Below are 18722 nucleotides of genomic sequence, written 5' to 3' on the forward strand. Positions count from 1 at the left end.
TGCCAGCCTCGGCCTCCCAAAGTGCTGGGATTACAGATGTGAGCCACCACACCTGGCCATCCTCTTTATTTTTTAATTGACACATAATAATTGTACATATTCATGGAGTACATAGTGATGTTTTGAGGCATATGACATACAGTAATCAGATCAGGGTAACTGACATGTCGGTCATCTCAAACACATCATTTCTTTGTGTTGGGAGCATGCAATATCCTCCTTCTAGCTATTTGAAACTATGTAATATATTATTGTTCACTGTAGTTACCCTACAGTGCTGTAGAACACTAGAACTTATTCTTCCTACCTAGCTGTATTTTTTGGTGGGGAGATACAGTGGGGGACAAGGGCAAGTAAAAATGCCATAAAATGCTTCTACCATTTTGAAATTACCTTTATCTTTCTTTCTTTTTCAATTTTTATTTTAAATTCGGTGGTACATGTGCATATTTGTTACATGAGTTTATTAATCTGTTTTTATACTCTGTAAAGAAATACCCAAGACTGGGTAACTTATAAAGGAAAGAGACCTAATTGACTTACAGTTCCGCATGGCTGGGGAGGCCTCAGGAAACTTACAATCACGGCAGAAGGGGAAGAAGCACGTCTTACATGGTAGCAGGAGAGAGAAGTGAAGAGCAAAGTGAGAAAAGCCCCTTATAAAATCATGAGATTTCAGGACAACTCACTCACTATCACTAGAACAGCATGGGACAACTGCCCCCGTGATCCAATCACCTCCCACGAGGTCCCTCCCCCAATACCTGGGGATTACAATTCGGATTACAATTCAAGATGAGATTTGAGTAGGGACACAGAGCCAGACCATATCAGTGGCTACACTACATGCTGCTAAGGTTTGCTGTATGAATGATCCCATCACTCAAGTAGTGAGCACAGGACACAGTAGGTAGTTTTTCAACCCTCACCCCCTCTCCTGCCCTCCTCCCTCTAGTAGTCACCAGTGTCTATCGTTTCCATCTTTATGTCCACAAGTAGCCAATGTTTTGCTCCCACTTGTAAGTGAGAACATGTGGTGGTTGGTTTTCTGTTCCTGCATTAATTTGCTTAGGATAATGGCCTCCAGCTGCATCCATTTTGCTGCAAACGACATGATTTTGTTGTTTTCTTTTGTTTTTTTTTTTGTTTTTTTTTTGAGGCAGAGTGTTGCTTTGTCACCCAGGCTGGAGTGCAGTGGCACGGTCTTGGCTCACTATAGCCTCTGCCTCCTGGGTTCAAGCAATTCTCCTGCCTCAGCCTCCCCAGTAGCTGGGATTACAGGCATGTGCCACCACGCCTGGCTAATTTTTGTATTTTTAGTAGAGATGGGGTTTCACCATGTTGGCCAGGCTGTTGTCAAACTCCTGACCTCAGGTGATCTGCCCACCTTGGCCTCCCAAAGTGCTGGGATTACAGGCATGAGCCATGCACCCAGCCATGATTTTGTTATTTTCTATGGCTGCATAGTATTCCATGGTATATATATATATATATATATATATATATATATATATATACACACACACACACACCATATATATATATATATATACACACACCATATATATATATACATATGTATATGTGTATATATACACACCATATATATACACATATGTATATGTATATATATGTGTATATATATATAAAAACACGTTTCTTTATCCAATCCACTGTTGATGGGCACCTAGGTTGATTCCATGTTTGTGCTGTGGTGAACAGCACCAGCTGTAATTTTGTATCCTTTAACAAATCTCTCCCTAGCCTCTCTTCCCCCTACCATTCCCAGCCTCTAACATCCTCTGTTCCACTTTTTGCTTTTACAGAATCAACTTACTTTTTTAGCTTCCACATATGAATGAGAACATGTGCTGTTTAACTTTCTGTTTCTAGCTTATTTCACCTAACATAATGTCCTCCAGCTCCATCCATGTTACCACAAATGACAGGATTTCATTCTTTTTATGGCTGAATAGTATTGGGGGATGTTGGTTTGTTGTGGTTTTTTGGCTTCATTTTGTCTTGTTTTTAGAGAGCCAAGTGTTAAACATCTTCCAACACATCATTGCAAACACTCCGAGTCCTGACCGATTCCCCTAAGATCCAACCTTCTTAACGGACCAGACCCTGTCAAACAATGAGATTTCAAGGAGGAAGAAGAAAGCAAAAGCATGCTTTAGCTAAAATTTTGGCATGGGGTAAGAGTAGGATGTTATGTCCAGTTTAATTTGGTGTTTCCCTGGGCTTTGTTTCTCTTTTAGTGAAAAGTGTGTACTTTCTATGCCATTGCAGAATTGATTCAATAGCTCCATTGAATTGTCAGTCACGTGGGTATGTTCAGTTTTAAAAAAATTATCAAGCTGCACATTTAAGAGTTGTGAACTAGGCCAGGCGCTGTGGCTCATGCCTGTAATCCTGGCACTTTGGGAGGCTGAGGGGGACAGATCACGAGGTCAGGAGTTCGAAACCGGCCTGACCAACATGGTGAAACCCCATCTCCACTAAAAATACAAAAATTAGCCAGGTGTGGGAGTGAGTGCCTGTAATCCCAGCAACTCAGGAGGCTGAGGCAGGAGAATGGCGTGAACCCGGAAGGCGGAGGTTGCAGTGAGCCGAGATCACGCCACTGCACTCCAGCCTAGGTGACAGAGCAAGACTCCGTCTCAAAAAAAAAAAAAAAAGAGTCGTGCACTTTTCTTCACATAGGTTATTCTCAATAGTTGTTTAAAGAACACAAAAAATTGAGTTTGTTCCATATGTGCTAACATGGAAAGATGAACCAGACATATAATTCGGTGAACAAGGCAAGTAACAGGACAATTTTGTAGAATGAGCCTACCTATGTAACTAACACTGCAAATGTGTGTAAGTCAATGCGGAAATAGGAACTGAAGGGAAATTGCTCAGTCTTGTGCCTGGGTTACCTGGAAGCAAAGGGAAGAATTGGAAGGATGAGAATAGGCCAGTTTTGCTAAAAAACATTTATGTATTGCTAGAAAGTTGCACTACTAGGAATGGAATTAAAACATGCATCAGGCTAAGTGTGGTGGCTCACGCCTGTAATGCCAGCACTTTGGGAAGCCCAGGCAGGTGGATCGATTTGAGCTCAGGAGTTTAAGACCAGCCTGGGCAACATGGCAAAATCCCCTTTCTACAAAAAACACACAAAAAATTAGCCTGGCATGGTGGTGCATGCCTGTAGTCCCAGCTGCTGGGGAGGCTGAGGCTGGAGAATTGCTTGAGTCCGGGAAGCAGAGGTTGTAGTGAGTTGAGATCGTGCCATTGCACTCCAGCCTGGGCAACTTTGTGAGACCCTGTCTCAAAAAAAATCCACATAAAACTTGTACATAAATATGTATAACAGCATCCTTCAAATAGCCAAAAACCTAACACAACTCAAATATCCCTCCACAGATGAATAAATAAACAAAATGGACTATTATTCAGTCAGAAAAAGGGATGAAGTACTAATATATGCCACAATGTGGATGCTATCTTCCTCCTCCTTGAAATCTCATTGATTTATAGGGTCTGGTCAGCTAAGAAGGCTGGATCTTAGGGGAAGGAATTGGAATGGGAGTGTCTGCAATGGTTTGCTGAAAGATATCTAACACTTGGCTCTCTAAAAACCAAAACAAAATGAAACAGGAGACAACAAACCAACATCCCTGCAACACTGTTCTTGAAAACATCATGCTGAATTAAAGAAGCCAGACACAAAAATTACGTAGTGTATGATTCTATTTCTGTGAAATATCCAGAACAGGGAAACCTGCAGAGACAGAATGTTGGCTAGTGGTTGCCTGAGGCTGGGATGTATGGAGAGATTGGGAGTGATAGCTAAACGGTACTGGGATGCTTTTGGGGGGTGATAAAAATGTTCTAAAATGAGCCAGGTGTGGTGGCTCACACCTGTAATCCCACACTTTGGGAAGCCAAGTGGGGAGAATCCCTTGAGGCCAGAAGTTCGAGACCAGCCTGGGCAACATAGCAAGAGTTTGTCTCTACAAAAAATCTTAAGGAAAAAAGCAACCAGGCATGGTGGTGCACACCTGTAGTCCCAGCTGCCCAGGAGGCTGAGGTGGAAGGATTGCATGAGCCCAGGAGTTTTAAGCTGCAGTGAGCTGTGATCGCTCCACTGCACTCCAGCCTGGGTGACAGATCAAGATCTTGTCTCCAAAAAAAGAAAAAAACAAAATGTTCCAAAATGAACTGACGCAATGGTTGCATCACTGTGAATATATTAAAACCCACTGGATTGCACACTTTAGGTGGGTGAATTGTATAACACATAAATTATATCTCATTTAAGCTGTTGCTATCAAACCAAGTTTGTTCTTCCTCTGTGCAGCAAGCCAATCACTGTAATGACAGATTTTGCAGAAGAGAAAGAGTTCATTCATGAGGCAATTAAGCGAGGAGGTGGGAAAACAGGTCTCAAATTCTCCTCCCCAAAAATAGGGTTTGAGGGTGCTTATGGGATAGAAAACGGGGTGGTCTAAAGTATGGAGAAAGGTGACTGGCAGGTAGGGAAGGTGAGGTAATCAGGATTTCTGAGCAAGCATGGTTGAGCTACATGGCTTTAGATAGGACATTTGTGCAGAAAATAGCATTTAGCATGATCTGAAGGTGGAGTTTACGGCCCTCTGATATCAGCTACCCACATAGGTCCAGATGAAGGGTCAGTGATCTCCACTGGCTTAAACTAAACAAGAGCTGCCTCCTACCTAGTTCCTGAAAAATAACTTTAAGCACCCATTACTATAGTGTCCCACAGTCAGAGATGTTATCTGTAAGGAAGCTAGTGGGAGTTTAGTTATGCGTTATTTGGCTACGTCACTTGCTAGTGGCACTTTTAAGATCAACTATAAGTAAGCAATTAAAAGCAAGTAAGCAATTAAAAGCAAGTAAGCAATTAAAAGCAAGGCAGATTAAGTTTGGAGGGCTTAATCAGGTTCGCCTTTGGTTTCACTATTAACATAAGTAAAATAAAGTGAAATAAAATGAAATAAAATGGCTGAAAAATAATACAGGAGGACGAAGAGAGGAATCAACGTGATGCATCAGTTAAGGCAACTGGGCTGGAACCTTTTAGGGGTTATTTGTTTGTTTGTTTTTATATTTAAGACAGAGTCTTGCTCTGTCACCCAGGCTGGAGTGCAGAGGCACAATCTTAGCTCGCTGCAGCCTCAAACTCCTAGGGTCAAGCCAGCCTCCTACCTCAGCCTCCTGAGTAGCTAGGACTATAGGTGTATGCCATCATTTTTTTGTTATTATTTTTTTAGTGACAGGGTCTCACTATGCCCCAGTTGGTCTCAAACTCCTCACCTCAAGCGATCCTCCTGCCTTGGCCTCCCAAAGCTCTGGGACTACACATGTGAGCCACGACACCTCACTCCTTATAGGTTTGAATGCCAACTGTGCCAACTGCTGACCTTGGGCAGTCATTTCACCTCTATGAGCCTCAGTTTCCCCATCTGCAAAATGGGAGCAAAAATACTGATCTCTCTGGACTCTTGAAGACTCAATGAGATAATAAGTAAGTGAAGTCGGTGTTATCTACACAGTGGAAGGTGAGATGAATAAACGAGGCATATTGAGGATGGTAATAACCAGATGGGCTGGCTATGGGATGGGGGTTGGGAGAGGTTGTGGCTGGGCTGGCACAGATATCTGACTAATTTAGACTCTCTGCCTAGGCCACCTTTGCCAGAGGGAGTCCTCTCAGCCTTGCGATCACTCATCCCATGGGCACTGGCTCCATTTCCACACCACAGCTGTGTGCCAAGGGTGTGTCATGAGGTTTCCTGAGTGACAGAAAACTCACTGACAATAAAGGGCCAGATGATTGTGCCACCCGATTCATAGACCAGGCCTCTCAGGAGAAACCCTGGGAGATTCCACACTGTCAGCCCCTTCTCCAAGATCAGTACGTGGGCCTGACTCCTCCTCGGTGCCCAGCTCAGTATTGGCAACTAGAAGAGTAGTGAGATTGAACTTGGCCTTGAGAAACAGCTGCCTCTAGAGTCGGTAAGTGATTTGGTGGATATTAGCCTCTCTCTCTCTCTCTCTCAGACACACACACACACACACACACACATGCACATACACACATACGCTCCCTCTCCCTTCATGAATTAATGCTCTGGCCAGTTTTGGCAGAATGGAAGAAATTTCCATCCATCCCCTTTCTTTCATCTGTTCATTTTTTTCTTATTTGTTTACTCAGCAAATTCTCTCCAACACCACCTCTGTGCTCCCTGCCACACTGTTGGCCGTGATGGAGACAGAGATAATGAAGTCAGGCTTTCAGTCCTGAAAACTGAGCTGCCAGTTCAGCCATGAGAGTAAGAATCAAAAACACTGCTGTAATTCAAGTAGGAGCAAGCAGAGCTGTGAGAGTCCAGAGAAGGAAGAGGAAAGTTCCAGGAGGTCAAGAGGGATCATAAAACCTAACTGGGTTGCCATTGCTGTTAAGCACCTAGAGCTCTCCCCAAGTCCTTTGCGGATGGGAAAATCGAGTCTCAGAGAGGAGAATGAGATGCCGAAGGTCACACAGCTGGGAAGGGACTGAGGCAGGATTTGGTTCTGGCTCCAGGGCTATGCTCCTTCCGCTTCCTCCCTCACAACCTTTGGTTCCTCTTTCATCACAGCACTTGTTGTGTGTGTGTGTGTGTGTGTGTGTGTGTGTGAGAGAGAGAGAGAGAGAGAGAGAGAGAGATTTAATATTCATTTCTGTCACAGACTAGCGCTACAGAAGGACAGAAGATCAGGGTGCATGTCTGTCTTACTTAATGGATTCTAAGTGCATAACACATAATAGATACCCAGAAAATATTTGCTGGGTAGGTGGGTGAGTGGGTGGGTGGATGGATGGATGGATGGATGGATGGATGGATGGATGGATGGGTGGATGGGTGGATGGATAAGTAAATAGGTGGATGGATAGATGGAAGATAGAGATGATGGATGAAGGAATGGATAGAGGAAGGGCTAGATGGAGGGATAGTTGGAAGGTAGAATAGATGGAGGGATGGAAGACAGAGAGATAATGGATGAATAGATTGATGGATGAGTGAATGAGTGGGTGGTTGGATGGATAAGTGGATGGATGGGATGAGTGGAAGGTAGAATAGATGGAGGGATGGAAGACAGAGAGAGATAATGGATGAATGGATGGATGGATGAATGAATGAGTGGCTGGATGGATAAGTGGATGGATAGATAGATGGATAGATGGATGGGTAGATATATGGGTTGACGGAAGAATGAATGGGTATATGGGATGGCTGATTAATAGATGGGTAGACAGACAGATGGATGAATAAATGTGTGAGTGGGTGGATGGATGGATGGATGAGTGGATAGATAGGTAAGTGGAAAGATAAATTGGTGGATGGGTTGAAGAATAAAAGGATGGATGTTAAATTGGATTGATGGATGACTAGATAGATGTGAGGGTGGAAGGATTGGTGGATGGGATGACTGATTAATAGATAAGTAGATGGATGGATGAGTGGGTGAATGGATGGATAGATGATGAATTAATGGATAGATGGTAGATGGATAGGTGAATGAATTGATGGGTGACTGGACAGATAGATGGATAAGAAGATAGGTTAAAAAAAAAAAAAAGCATTCCCGGTGGGGTGCAGTGGCTCACGCCTATAATCCCAGCACTTTGGGAGGCCGAGGCGGGCAGATCACGAGGTCAGGAGATCAAGACCATCCTGGCTAACACAGTGAAACCCTGTCTCTACTAAAAATACAAAAAAAATTAGCCAGGCATGGTGGCGCGTGCCTGTAGTCCCAGCTACTCGGGAGGCTGAGACAGGATAATCACTTGAACCCAGGAGGCAGAGGTTGCAGTGAGCCGAGATCATGCCACTGCACTCCAGTCTGGGTGACAGAGTGAGACTCCATCTCAAAAAAAAAAAAAAAGCATTCCCTACTGAGGAGAAAGTGTAGGAAAAGGCAAAGAGATGGGGAAATGCCAAGAGTATGACAAAAGTCTGTCTGTGCAGCCAGAGAACAGAACTCAGAGATGAGAACGGAGAACGTGGACAGACATTCGGACTCAAGGAAGAGCGAGGGAGGTGGATTGATCCCTTCATATTGGAGACCCAATGAGATAATATCAAAGTTGCATTCCCCACTTTGATGGCATTCTCCTTTTAAACGCTCCTCCAAGGCATCTCCTTGAGATGGCTTCCCCAGCCCGTCATCTCCTAGGTAGAAGAGGGAAACACATGGGCCACTTGCCCTGCTCCTCATTCCAGGGTTTTCAGGGGAAGTTCAGTCCACCGCAAGCTGGTGAATGACCCAAGGGAGACATAGGAATTTTTTGGGGGCGGGGTGGGGGACATTGTGGGGTAGGCCCAGCAGTTCTGAAGAAGACATCCAGAAACGGAAGACATCACGAAATTATCATTCTAGGGGTGATATATTACTACTTCATGGATTATCATCTATTGCACAGATCTGTCCACGGACCAAATCCTCACCACTGGAGTGCTATTGAGTCTCAAAAATCCAGATACGTAAGCCAGTTTGTCCCCCGAGCCCCTCGGCCTCCCTTTAGAGACCTTTAACCTATCTTCTTTTGAACCCAAGGATCAGACAAGGGTGCTGAGAGCCGGGGCTCACAACCAAAGGAGAAATGAGCAATCTGCGGTCTTTGGAAGAGGTAGGCTGGGTGCAGGTTGAGGGGAGGGTGATCATAAGGGGAGAAGGAAGGTGAGGATCTTAATGTTTTGGAAAGAGTGGAGGGACTGAAAAAATCATGACCTGAACTCAGAGCTAGGAGGTACTTTGTAGTCAATCAAACAGCAAAAAAAGACTCAGAGATGGAACCGAAGCTGGGTTGGGGGGTGGGGGCAGTCAAACACAGCTACCTCTGTCTCCAAAGATCAAGTTCTTCTCAACACATTAAACATTCTGAGAAGTCCTGCAATAAACAATTGTATGTTGATTTTTTAAAAGATGAAGTTCTTACCACTGTGGTGCTCAGTACCCTGCTTCTGTTCTGAAAAGAAATGTTGACCCCCAATATTCTTCTTCCTCAGACGGGATCTCAGTATTAGCTTCAGAAACTCTGAGACCTCTGCAAGTGAGGAGGTGATAGAGGAATGCTTAGAACACTCTTGGGGAGGATGAGGAGACTTGCAAATCCACAAAATACGACAACTGGAAGGGATCTTCAAAATCACACACACGCTCATTGTCTATATTGGAAACTGAGGCTCAGATGGGAGCAGTGACTTCCCCCAAGTTCATACCAAGCTAGAACAGGGCTGGACCCCAGGTTGGGTTGCTGTATTTGGGAACTAAAAATAAAGGACACCAAATTCAATTTGAGCTTCACATCAACAACAAATAATTACGTAGTATAAGAATATCCCATGCAATATTTGGGATATACTTATACTAAAAAGTATAAGTATACTAAAAAGTATAAGTATATTGGTTTTTATTTGAAATTTAAATGTACCTGAGCATCTTGTATTATACCTGGCAACCCTAAGCCCAAGCCTCTCTTGTTTCGTTTGTTCGTTTTTGAGACAGGGTCTGACTTATTGCCCAGGCTGGAGTGCAGTGGCAAGATCATGGCTCACTGCAGCCTCAACCTCCCAGGCTCAAGCGATCCTGCCACTTCAGCCTCCAAAGTAGCTGACTACAGGTGTACAGAAGCACACCCAGCTAAGTTTTTCATTTTTTGTAGAGACAGAGTCTCACTATGTTGCCCAGGCTGGTCTTGAACTCTTGGGCTCAAGCAATCCTCCCGCCTCAGCCTCCCAAAGTCCTGGGATCACAGGCATGAGCCACCACACCCAGCCTGCATGCCTCTTTTGACTATATCTGCTTCTCTTTGAACCTCCTCATGCTGATTTTTGTCTTCTCTTGGCCCAGGAGAAATATGATATGTCAGGTGCCCGCCTGGCCCTAACACTGTGTGTCACCAAAGCCCGGGAAGGTTCCGAAGAAGACCTGGATGCTCTGGAACACATGTTTCGGCAGCTGAGATTCGAAAGTACCATGAAAAGAGACCCCACTGCCCAGGTATTGGGGTGCCTACTCCAGGCCTAGCTGGGGGAATGGTACTAGGTTGGATATGTAGGCTATGGGGACCCAGCTGAGTCTGGTTCTTCCTCTCACTCCAGCAATTCCAGGAAGAGCTGGAAAAATTCCAGCAGGCCATCGATTCCCGGGAAGATCCCGTCAGTTGTGCCTTCGTGGTACTCATGGCTCACGGGAGGGAAAGCTTCCTTAAGGGAGAAGATGGGGAGATGGTCAAGCTGGAGAATCTCTTCGAGGCCCTGAACAACAAGAACTGCCAGGCCCTGCGAGCTAAGCCCAAGGTGTACATCATACAGGCCTGTCGAGGAGGTGGGGACAGATCCAAGAGCACAGAGTCTCTGGTTTGTTTTCTGTTTTGTTTTTTGAGACAGCACCCAGGCTGGAATGCAGTGGTGCAATCTCAACTCACTGCAATCTCCATCTCCCAGGCTCCAGCCGTCCTCCTGCCTCAGCCTCCTGAGTAGCTGGGACTACAGGCTCCCGCCACTATGTCAGGCTAATTTTTGTAGACAGGGTCTGATTATGTTGCCCAGGCTGGTCTCAAACTCCTGAGCTCAAGCAATCCTCCTGCCTCAGCCTCCCACCATGCCCAGCCAAGTCTGTGTTTTTATCCAAGCCAGTCCCAGATCCAAAGCCCCAGCTGAAGCCAGGCACCATGGCTCATGCCTGCAATTCCAGTACTTCGGGAGGCCCAGGCGGGAAGATTTTTTGAGGCCAGGAGTTCAAGACTAGCTTCTGGGCAACATAGCAAGAACCCAGCTCTATGAAAAATATTAAAAATCAGCAAGGGCATGGTGGCATGGGCCTGTGGTCCTAGCTACTCAGGAGGCTGAGGTAGGAGGATCACTTGAGCCCAGGAGTTAAGAGGCTGCAGTGAGCTATGATTACACTATTGCACTGCAGCCTGGGAAACAAAGCAAGCCCCTGTCTCTAAAAAGTTAAATTAAATTAAAAAGCCCCACTGCACGTGGCATACCACAAGACCATCCTTTTTTTTTTTTTTTTTTAGACAGAGTCTTGCTCTGTCACCCAGGCTGGAGTGCGATGGCACGATCTAGGCTCACTGCAACCTCCACCTCCCAGGTTCAAGCAATTCTTCTGCCTCAGCCTCCCAAGTAGCTGGGATTACAGGTGCATGCCACCATGCCCGGCTAATTTTTGTATTTTTAGTACAGATGGGATTTGACCATGTTGGTCAGGCTGGTCTCAAACTCCTGAACTTAAGTGATCTGCCCTCCTCAGCCCCCCAAAGTGCTGGGATTATAGGCCTGAGCCACCATGCCCAGCCCTTACCTTTCTTTTTAAGAGGTGACATCTCCCTCTGTCTCCCAGGCTAGAGTGTAGTGGTGCAATCATGGCTCACTGCAGCCTGAAACTCCCAGGTTCAAATGATCCTCCTGCTTCAGCCCCGCAAAACGCTGGGAGTACACATGTGAGCCACCCTGCCCGGCCCCTTTCCTTACCTTTCTCTCTGACTTTGCCTCCTCCTCTTCTTGTTGTTTCAGAACAAAGGGACTCCGGTGAAACAGTAGGTGGAGATGAGATTGTGATGGTCATCAAAGACAGCCCGCAAACCATCCCAACGTACACAGACGCCCTGCACGTTTACTCCACGGTAGAGGGTATGAGCTCCCAGCTGGCCCAGGGCTCCCTCTGCTCTTCCCCCTCTCCTGCCACTCCCAACTCCTGAACCTCTCCTCCAGGACCCGCCCCCTTCCAGGATCCCCTCTACCTACCCTCTGAAGCTCGCCCGAACCCACCTCTCTGGAATTCCCAGGATACATCGCCTACCGACATGATCAGAAAGGCTCATGCTTTATCCAGACCCTGGTGGATGTGTTCACGAAGAGGAAAGGACACATCTTGGAGCTTCTGACAGAGGTGAGTTGACATAAGGTAGCTAGGACCACCGCCCAGGCCAAGAAGGGTGCAGGCAAAGGGGGCTGAGCCTCCTAACCCCTCTCCATTTCCCTCAGGTCCAAATCCAACCCAGATCTCAATACAGAAACTAAGATGCCCACTTTCCAACAACTTTCCCAAATGCAGGGACTCTTAAAACCCACAGTATGTGAGATAAATTACTATAAACAAACCCCCCTTGGATATAAACAATGTTTGGGCAAACTGTTTTCTTTTAATGTTTATATGTTTTTATTGCAAATTAGAAAAAAAAATGCCCAGCCAAGGATTCCATACAAACTACGATATAGGAGGAGACCATAAAGGTCTCTTATCTTAGGACAAGAATACCCACCTGCCCTGTTCCCTAACCCTCCCCCCATAAGTCCATGACACTGACTCCTCCAAGCTCACCACACCTGTTGCTGCAGGTGACCCGGCAGGTGGCAGAAGCAGAGCTGGTTCAGGAAGGAAAAGCAAGGAAAACGAACCCTGAAATCCAAAGCACCCTCCGGAAACGGCTGTATCTGCAGTAGAAGTAGAAAGGCCGGGAGGAGCTTTCCTTCCAGCATTCTTTCCGTCTCGCAGAAATTTAGAGGCAGCTCTTACCACTCCCCAAGGTCTTCTCTTCCCAAGGCTAAATGGCACCCAGTTTCTTTTCCATCACACCCCTCATGCAGGTCCTCCTGTCCTTCTTAGAGCAAGCCAGCCAAAACTTAGAACGAGGCATGGTGGCAACATTAACATCACCTCCCTCTGGCTGGACTTTCTATCTTTATTAACGCAACCTAAGAGACCTAAGAGTGCATTCACTTATCCCACTTTCTGTTCCTGTGGTCTTCTTTCTCCCATGAAGCAGAAACTGGATAAAGCTCAAGATTTTCCATGGACAAACCAACGCCCACTCATCCCCTCCTACGCCAATCCAACCTCTGCTTGCATCTCACTTGGAGGTAAAACCTCCTCCTGAGGCCAATGCATTCCCAACTTCCAGTTCTCTCCTTTACCCTGGAGAGTTAGTAAGGCAAGAACCATTCTTTCTCTCCAAAACCACTCCTCCTTGGCTAGCAAGTTGGTGTCCTAACTCTGTTCTCTTCCTAGCTCATGGCCTCTCTAGATAATAAAGTTGTCTCTTCCTTTCTGGATCTCTTCCTCCTAACACCCCTCCCCTGAAACCCTGGACTCTGCCCTCTCTCCAAGAAAATCCATCCATTCAACTATTCTTGCATTCAATTACTCTAAATGAGAGCGTGTTGGAGCTATGGCAAATTCCCTGTTGTGACGTTGCTATTTTGCAGACAACATAATATTTAACCTCTCATAACCAGAGAGGTTAAATAATTTGTCAAATGCAATACAGTAAGACAGAGGCAAGGACAAGGTTTGACTTCCAGCCCAGCCTCTTTTCCACAACCTGCTAAATCTTGATCCATCTGAAAACGTTTCTAATTAGTGAAGATGCCTAATAAAAATTGTCCTTTCCTCCAAGGTAAGAGCTTTCTGGAAGTTTCTAGAAATTTTCAATAACCACCAGCCAAGGTTACCTCCAGGTAACCTTGCAGCACCAGGGTGGAAGTCAGATCGGCTTCACTGTCTTCCAACTCTACAGCCTGTATCTCCCCATCCTCAGCTTTGACCTTTCCTGCTCAAGTAACCTATGGGCACATCCAGCGTCACTAAAAACTCAGGGCTTTTCTTCCTGGTTACTCCTCCAAGCGTTCCCTGGTATCCTCAACCTCAGATCCCAGGTTCAGATTTCTGCAGTTAATCTATGACCCCTCTCTTCTTGCATCCTTCATATGCCACCAGACACCATGCCCAGTCCAGCCTGATTTTGAAACAACTTTCATGCCGGTCTTCTCTTCCCTGACATGTTACTGTCCAGGCTCAAGTCCTCAGCTTCTCATATCTGCATCTTTGCAACCAACTTCCTCCCTCGCCTCTCTGCTTTTCCATCCCACTTTTCATGTGTCCTCCATACCCTCTATAACAGTGATCTCCCCGGAACACTCAAGAAGACACAACATATCCTATTATTTAAAGACCAGGGGACTGGACACAGTGGCTTACACCTGTAATCCCAACTTTGAGAGTCTGAAGCGGGAGGATCACTTGAAGCCAGGAGTTAAGAGACCAGCCTGGGCAACACAGCAAGACCCCGGCTCTACAAAAAAAAAAAATTAATTAACTGGGTATGGTGGCACATGACTGTAGTCCCAGCTACTCAGGAGGCTGAGGTGGGAGGATGACTTGAGCCCAGGAGTTTGAGGCTGTAAGGAGCTATGATCATGCCACTGCATCCCAGCTCTAGGTGAGACAGTGAGATCCGGTCTCCAAAATCAATCAGTCAATCAAATGAAGACCAAAATCAAACCGCACATCAGGATCTCTCACACTCTTCCAGTTTTGCCATCTACCAGCACTTAGCTAAACTCATCTCCCATCTCTTCCACCATTAATTCACTCTTTCAACAAGGCTAATGTCCTCTTACTCACCCTTACGTCTAAGCCTTTGCTATCACCATCTCCCCCAAGCTGGAGGGCCCTCCCTCTCCCTTTACCCCTCTTCCACTACCTCCCACCCCTACTTTTTCCAGAAAGCCATTTCCTCTCTCTTTTCTGATTGATCCTTCCCTCTCACCCAGGATTAGATGCTGGAAATGACCACTTCTGGAGGGCAGGGAACAAGCCCTTAATCTGCATAATAAGTGTTCAATAAACAGTTGTCAAACTTTGAAAGAAAATGTTGAAACCTTTGTTCTGTGCTGAAACCGTGAGGCTGATACGAAAGGAGTTATGGATTTAATTTCTTTTTTCCCGGTGGCTTGCTTCCTCCCAGGTGTGTCTATCATGAATGGAGAATCAGGAGCTTCATCTTCTGTCTTCTTTCCTTTTTTTTCTTTAAGAGATGAGATCTTGCTCTGCCACCCAGGCTGGAGTACAGTGGCGCCATCATAGCTCACTGCACCCTCGACCTCCTGGGCTCAAGCAATCCTCCCACCTCAGCCTCTCGTGTAGCTGGGACTACAGTTGTGCACCACCACACCTGGCTAATTTTCTTATTTTTTTATAGAGATTGGGTCTCACTATGTTGCCGAGGCTGGTCTCACACTTCTGGTCTCAAGCAATCCTCTTGCCTTGGCCTCCCAAAGTGCTGAGATTATAGATGTGACCCACCACACCGAGCTCCTGCCTCTTTCACAAAAACAGAAGTGTTAGGAACTTGTAAAGTTACAGGCCACACTTTCATGCTGAATGGCTATCTTTTACATAATTGTTCCATCTCCAGAATGTTTCCAAGGAACTATGCAGACACAGAAATGTCATTTTTCAGAACTATAAGGGACACTGGAGGTGGGCTAGTTACAGCATCAAAGACATTTAGCAAGTGTGCCACCTCTCTCTAGCCTGGTGCCCCTGGCAGACGTGACTAATCAATCACATCTATTTTTCCTAATGAACTCAAGTGTAACCTCAAAGCCTTTCTCCTCTGAGCACTTGGGAAGCTGACACCTGTCTATTGGCATAAGTACATCATTCCTGATCCATTTGAACGTCCACCTTAGGGAGTAAATTGTCTATGGTCATTTTATGTGGTACACCCAGGGATCTAGCCATGGCAGTAACTGGGGTTTTATCCATGGAAATGGCAAACCAAGTGGCCAACATAGGGGTGGGTTCGAAGGGCCAAGAGATCTGGGGTGATGCATGCACTGAGTTCTATACACTTACTTACATGCCAACCTGCGGTCCAAACACCCAGTGATTCTGGGAGTCTCCGAATATGAGGGTCAGAAAACTGTGTCCCACTCACCAGATCCAGTCTGCAGTTTGTTTTTATCAACAAAGTTTTGCTGGCACACAGGCATGTTTATTCACTTACATACTGGCTACGGCTGCCTTCAACCTACAATGGTAGAGTTAAGTAGTTAGAACAGACAGCATATGGCCCACAAAGCTGAAAGTTTTTACTATTTGGCCCCTTACAGAGAAGGTTTGACAACCCCTACCCTAATATCTTTGTAAAAATTCCAATTTTGCTGTCAATACTAATTTTGATGTCGATGAGGTATCACCTCACACCTGTTGGGATGGCTATTATCAAAAAGATAGGAGATAAGCGTTGGTGAGGGTGTGGAGAAAAGGGAATCTTTGCTGGTGGAAAATAGAATGGTGCAGCCATGTGGAAAACACTACAGAGATTCCTAAAGAAATTAAAAACAGGCCGGGCGTGGCGGCTCACACCTGTAATCCCAGCACTTAGGGAGGCTGAGGAGGGTGGACCACTTGAGGGTGGGAGTTCAAGACCAGCCTGGCCAACATGGTGAAACCCCGTCTCTACTAAAAATACAAAAATTAGCCAGGTATGGTGGTGGGCGCCTGTAATCCCAGCTACTTGGGAGGCTGAGGCAGGAAAATCACTTGAACCCGGGAGGTGGAGGTTGCAGTGAGCTGAGATCCTGCCACTGCACTCCAGCCTGGGAGACAAAGTGAGACACTGTCTGAAAAAAAAAAAAAAAAAAAAGGAAGAGGCCGGGCGCGGTGGCTCACACCTGTAATCCCAGCACTTTGGGAGGCCGAGGTGGGCGGATCACGAGGTCAGGAGATCGAGACCATCCTGGCTAACACAGTGAAACCTCGTCTCTACTAAAAATACAAAAAATTAGCCGGGCATGGTGGCGGGTGCCTGTAGTCCCAGCTACTTGGGAGGCTGAGGCAGGAGAATGGCGTGAACCCCGGAGGTGGAGCTTGCAGTGAGCCGAGATCACGCCACTGCACTCCAGCCTGGGCGACAGAGCAAGACTCCCTCTCAAAAAAAAAAAAAAGAGGAAGAAAATAAAGAAAAAGAAAATTAAAAACAGAACTACAAGATAATCAAGTAATCCCACTCTTAGGTATATATGCAAAATAAAGGAAATCAATATATCAAAGAGATATCTGCACTGCCATGTTAATTGCAGCGCTATTCACAATAGCCAAGATATAGAATCAACCTAAGTGTCCATCAATAGATGAATGGATAAAGAAACTGTGGTATATATGCACAATAGAATACTATTCAGCCATAACGAAGAACAAAATCGTGTCATTTGCAGCAATGTGGATGAGCTTGGATGACATTATATTAAGTAAAATAAGCCAGGTACAGAAAGACAAACATCACATATTCTCACTCATTATGTGGAAGCTAAAAAAGTAGATCTGGTGAAGACAGAGACTGGGATGGTAATTACCAGAGGCTGGGAAGGGAAGCAGGGAGAAGACGTGAAGAGAAATGGCTTACTGGGTACAAAAGTACAGTTAGGTAGGATGAATAAGTTCTTGTATTTGGGAGCACAGTAGGAAAATTATCATTAACAGTAATTATTTGTATATTTCAAAATAGCAAGAGGAGAAGAATAGCAGTGTTCCCAACACAAGGAAAAGATAAACGTTTAAGGTGAATGGATATCTAATTACCCTAATTTGATCATTACCCCAAAAATCTGTACAACTATGATATATCAAATAAAAAACGGAACTGTCCAGGCATGGTGACTCACGCCTGTAATCTCAGGATGCCAAGGCGGGAGAGTCACTTGAGCCCAGGAGTTTTAAACCAACCTGGGCAACAAAGTGAGGCTTAGTCTCTACTAAAAAAATTTTTTAAATTAGCGAGGTGCAGTGTAGTCCTAGCTACTCGGGAGGCTGAAGTGGGAGGATCGCTTGAGCCCAGGAAGTCAAGACTGCAGTGAACCGAGATTGCACCTCTGCGCGCCAGCCTAGGTGACAGAGCAAGATCTTGTCTCAAAAAAAAAGAAAACAAAACAAAACAGAAAAAAAACAGACCACCATATGACCCAGCAGTTAGACTTTTTGAATATATATCCAAAGGAAATGAAATTAAATCTAGTAAAGATATCTGCACTCCCATGGTCACTGAAGCATTATTCACAATAGGCAAAATGTGAAAAAATCGAAGTGTCCATCTATGGATGAATGAATAAGGAAAAGACTGTGCGTGTGTGTGTGAGAGAGAGAGAGAGTGTGTGTGTGTGTGTGTGTGCACAATGGAATGTTATTCAGCTTTAAAATAAATAAATAAATGAGATTCTGCCATTTGCCACCACATGGATGAACCTGAAGTATATTATGCTGGATGGAATAAGCCAGCATTGAAATCTACTGTTGTATTAGTCTGTTCTCATACTGCTATAAAGAAATACTTGAGTCTGGGTAATGTTTAAAGAAAAAAGGTTTAAGGCAGGTGCGGTGGCTCAAGCCTGTAATCCTAGCACTTTGGTAGGCCGAGGTGGGCAGATCACTTGAGGTCAGGAGTTCAAACCCAGCCTGGCCAACACGGTGAAACCCTGTCTCTACTACAAATACAAAAAAAAATTAGCTGGGCATGGTGGTGCATACCTGTAATCCCAGCTACTCGGGAGGCTGAGATGGGAGAATCGCTTAAACCCAAGAGGCAGAGGTTGCAGCAGGCACTCTAGCTTGGGTGACAGAGCAAGACTTGGTCTCAAAAAGAAAAAAAGGTTTAATTGGCTCAGGGTTCCACAGGCTGTATGGGAAGCATGGCTGGGGAGGTCTCAGGAAACTTACAATCATGGTGGAAGGCAAAGAGAAAGCACACATGCCTTACTTAGCTGGAGCAGGAAGAAGGGAGGTGGGGAGGTGCTACATACTTTTAAACAACCAGATCTCGTGATAACACACTTGCTAACATAAGAACCTCACCTAAGGAGAAATCTGCCCAC

At 45.4% G+C, this 18722-nt stretch overlaps 1 protein-coding gene across 1 annotated transcript; it reads left to right on the plus strand.

Annotated features, from left to right (window-relative positions):
* Positions 1-5864: 5864 nt before the first annotated feature.
* CASP14 (caspase 14) lies at positions 5865-14715 on the plus strand. Its single transcript, XM_055235571.1, has 7 exons — positions 5865-6030; positions 8614-8686; positions 9910-10059; positions 10161-10386; positions 11583-11699; positions 11855-11958; positions 12408-14715. The coding sequence occupies exons 2-7, from the start codon at positions 8660-8662 to the stop codon at positions 12510-12512; spliced, it is 729 nt and encodes a 242-aa protein (XP_055091546.1). The 5' UTR covers positions 5865-6030; positions 8614-8659; the 3' UTR covers positions 12513-14715.
* Positions 14716-18722: the final 4007 nt, after the last annotated feature.

The sequence above is a fragment of the Symphalangus syndactylus genome, chromosome 13, assembly GCF_028878055.3.
Source record: "Symphalangus syndactylus isolate Jambi chromosome 13, NHGRI_mSymSyn1-v2.1_pri, whole genome shotgun sequence".
Classification (NCBI taxonomy): Eukaryota; Metazoa; Chordata; class Mammalia; order Primates; family Hylobatidae; genus Symphalangus; species Symphalangus syndactylus.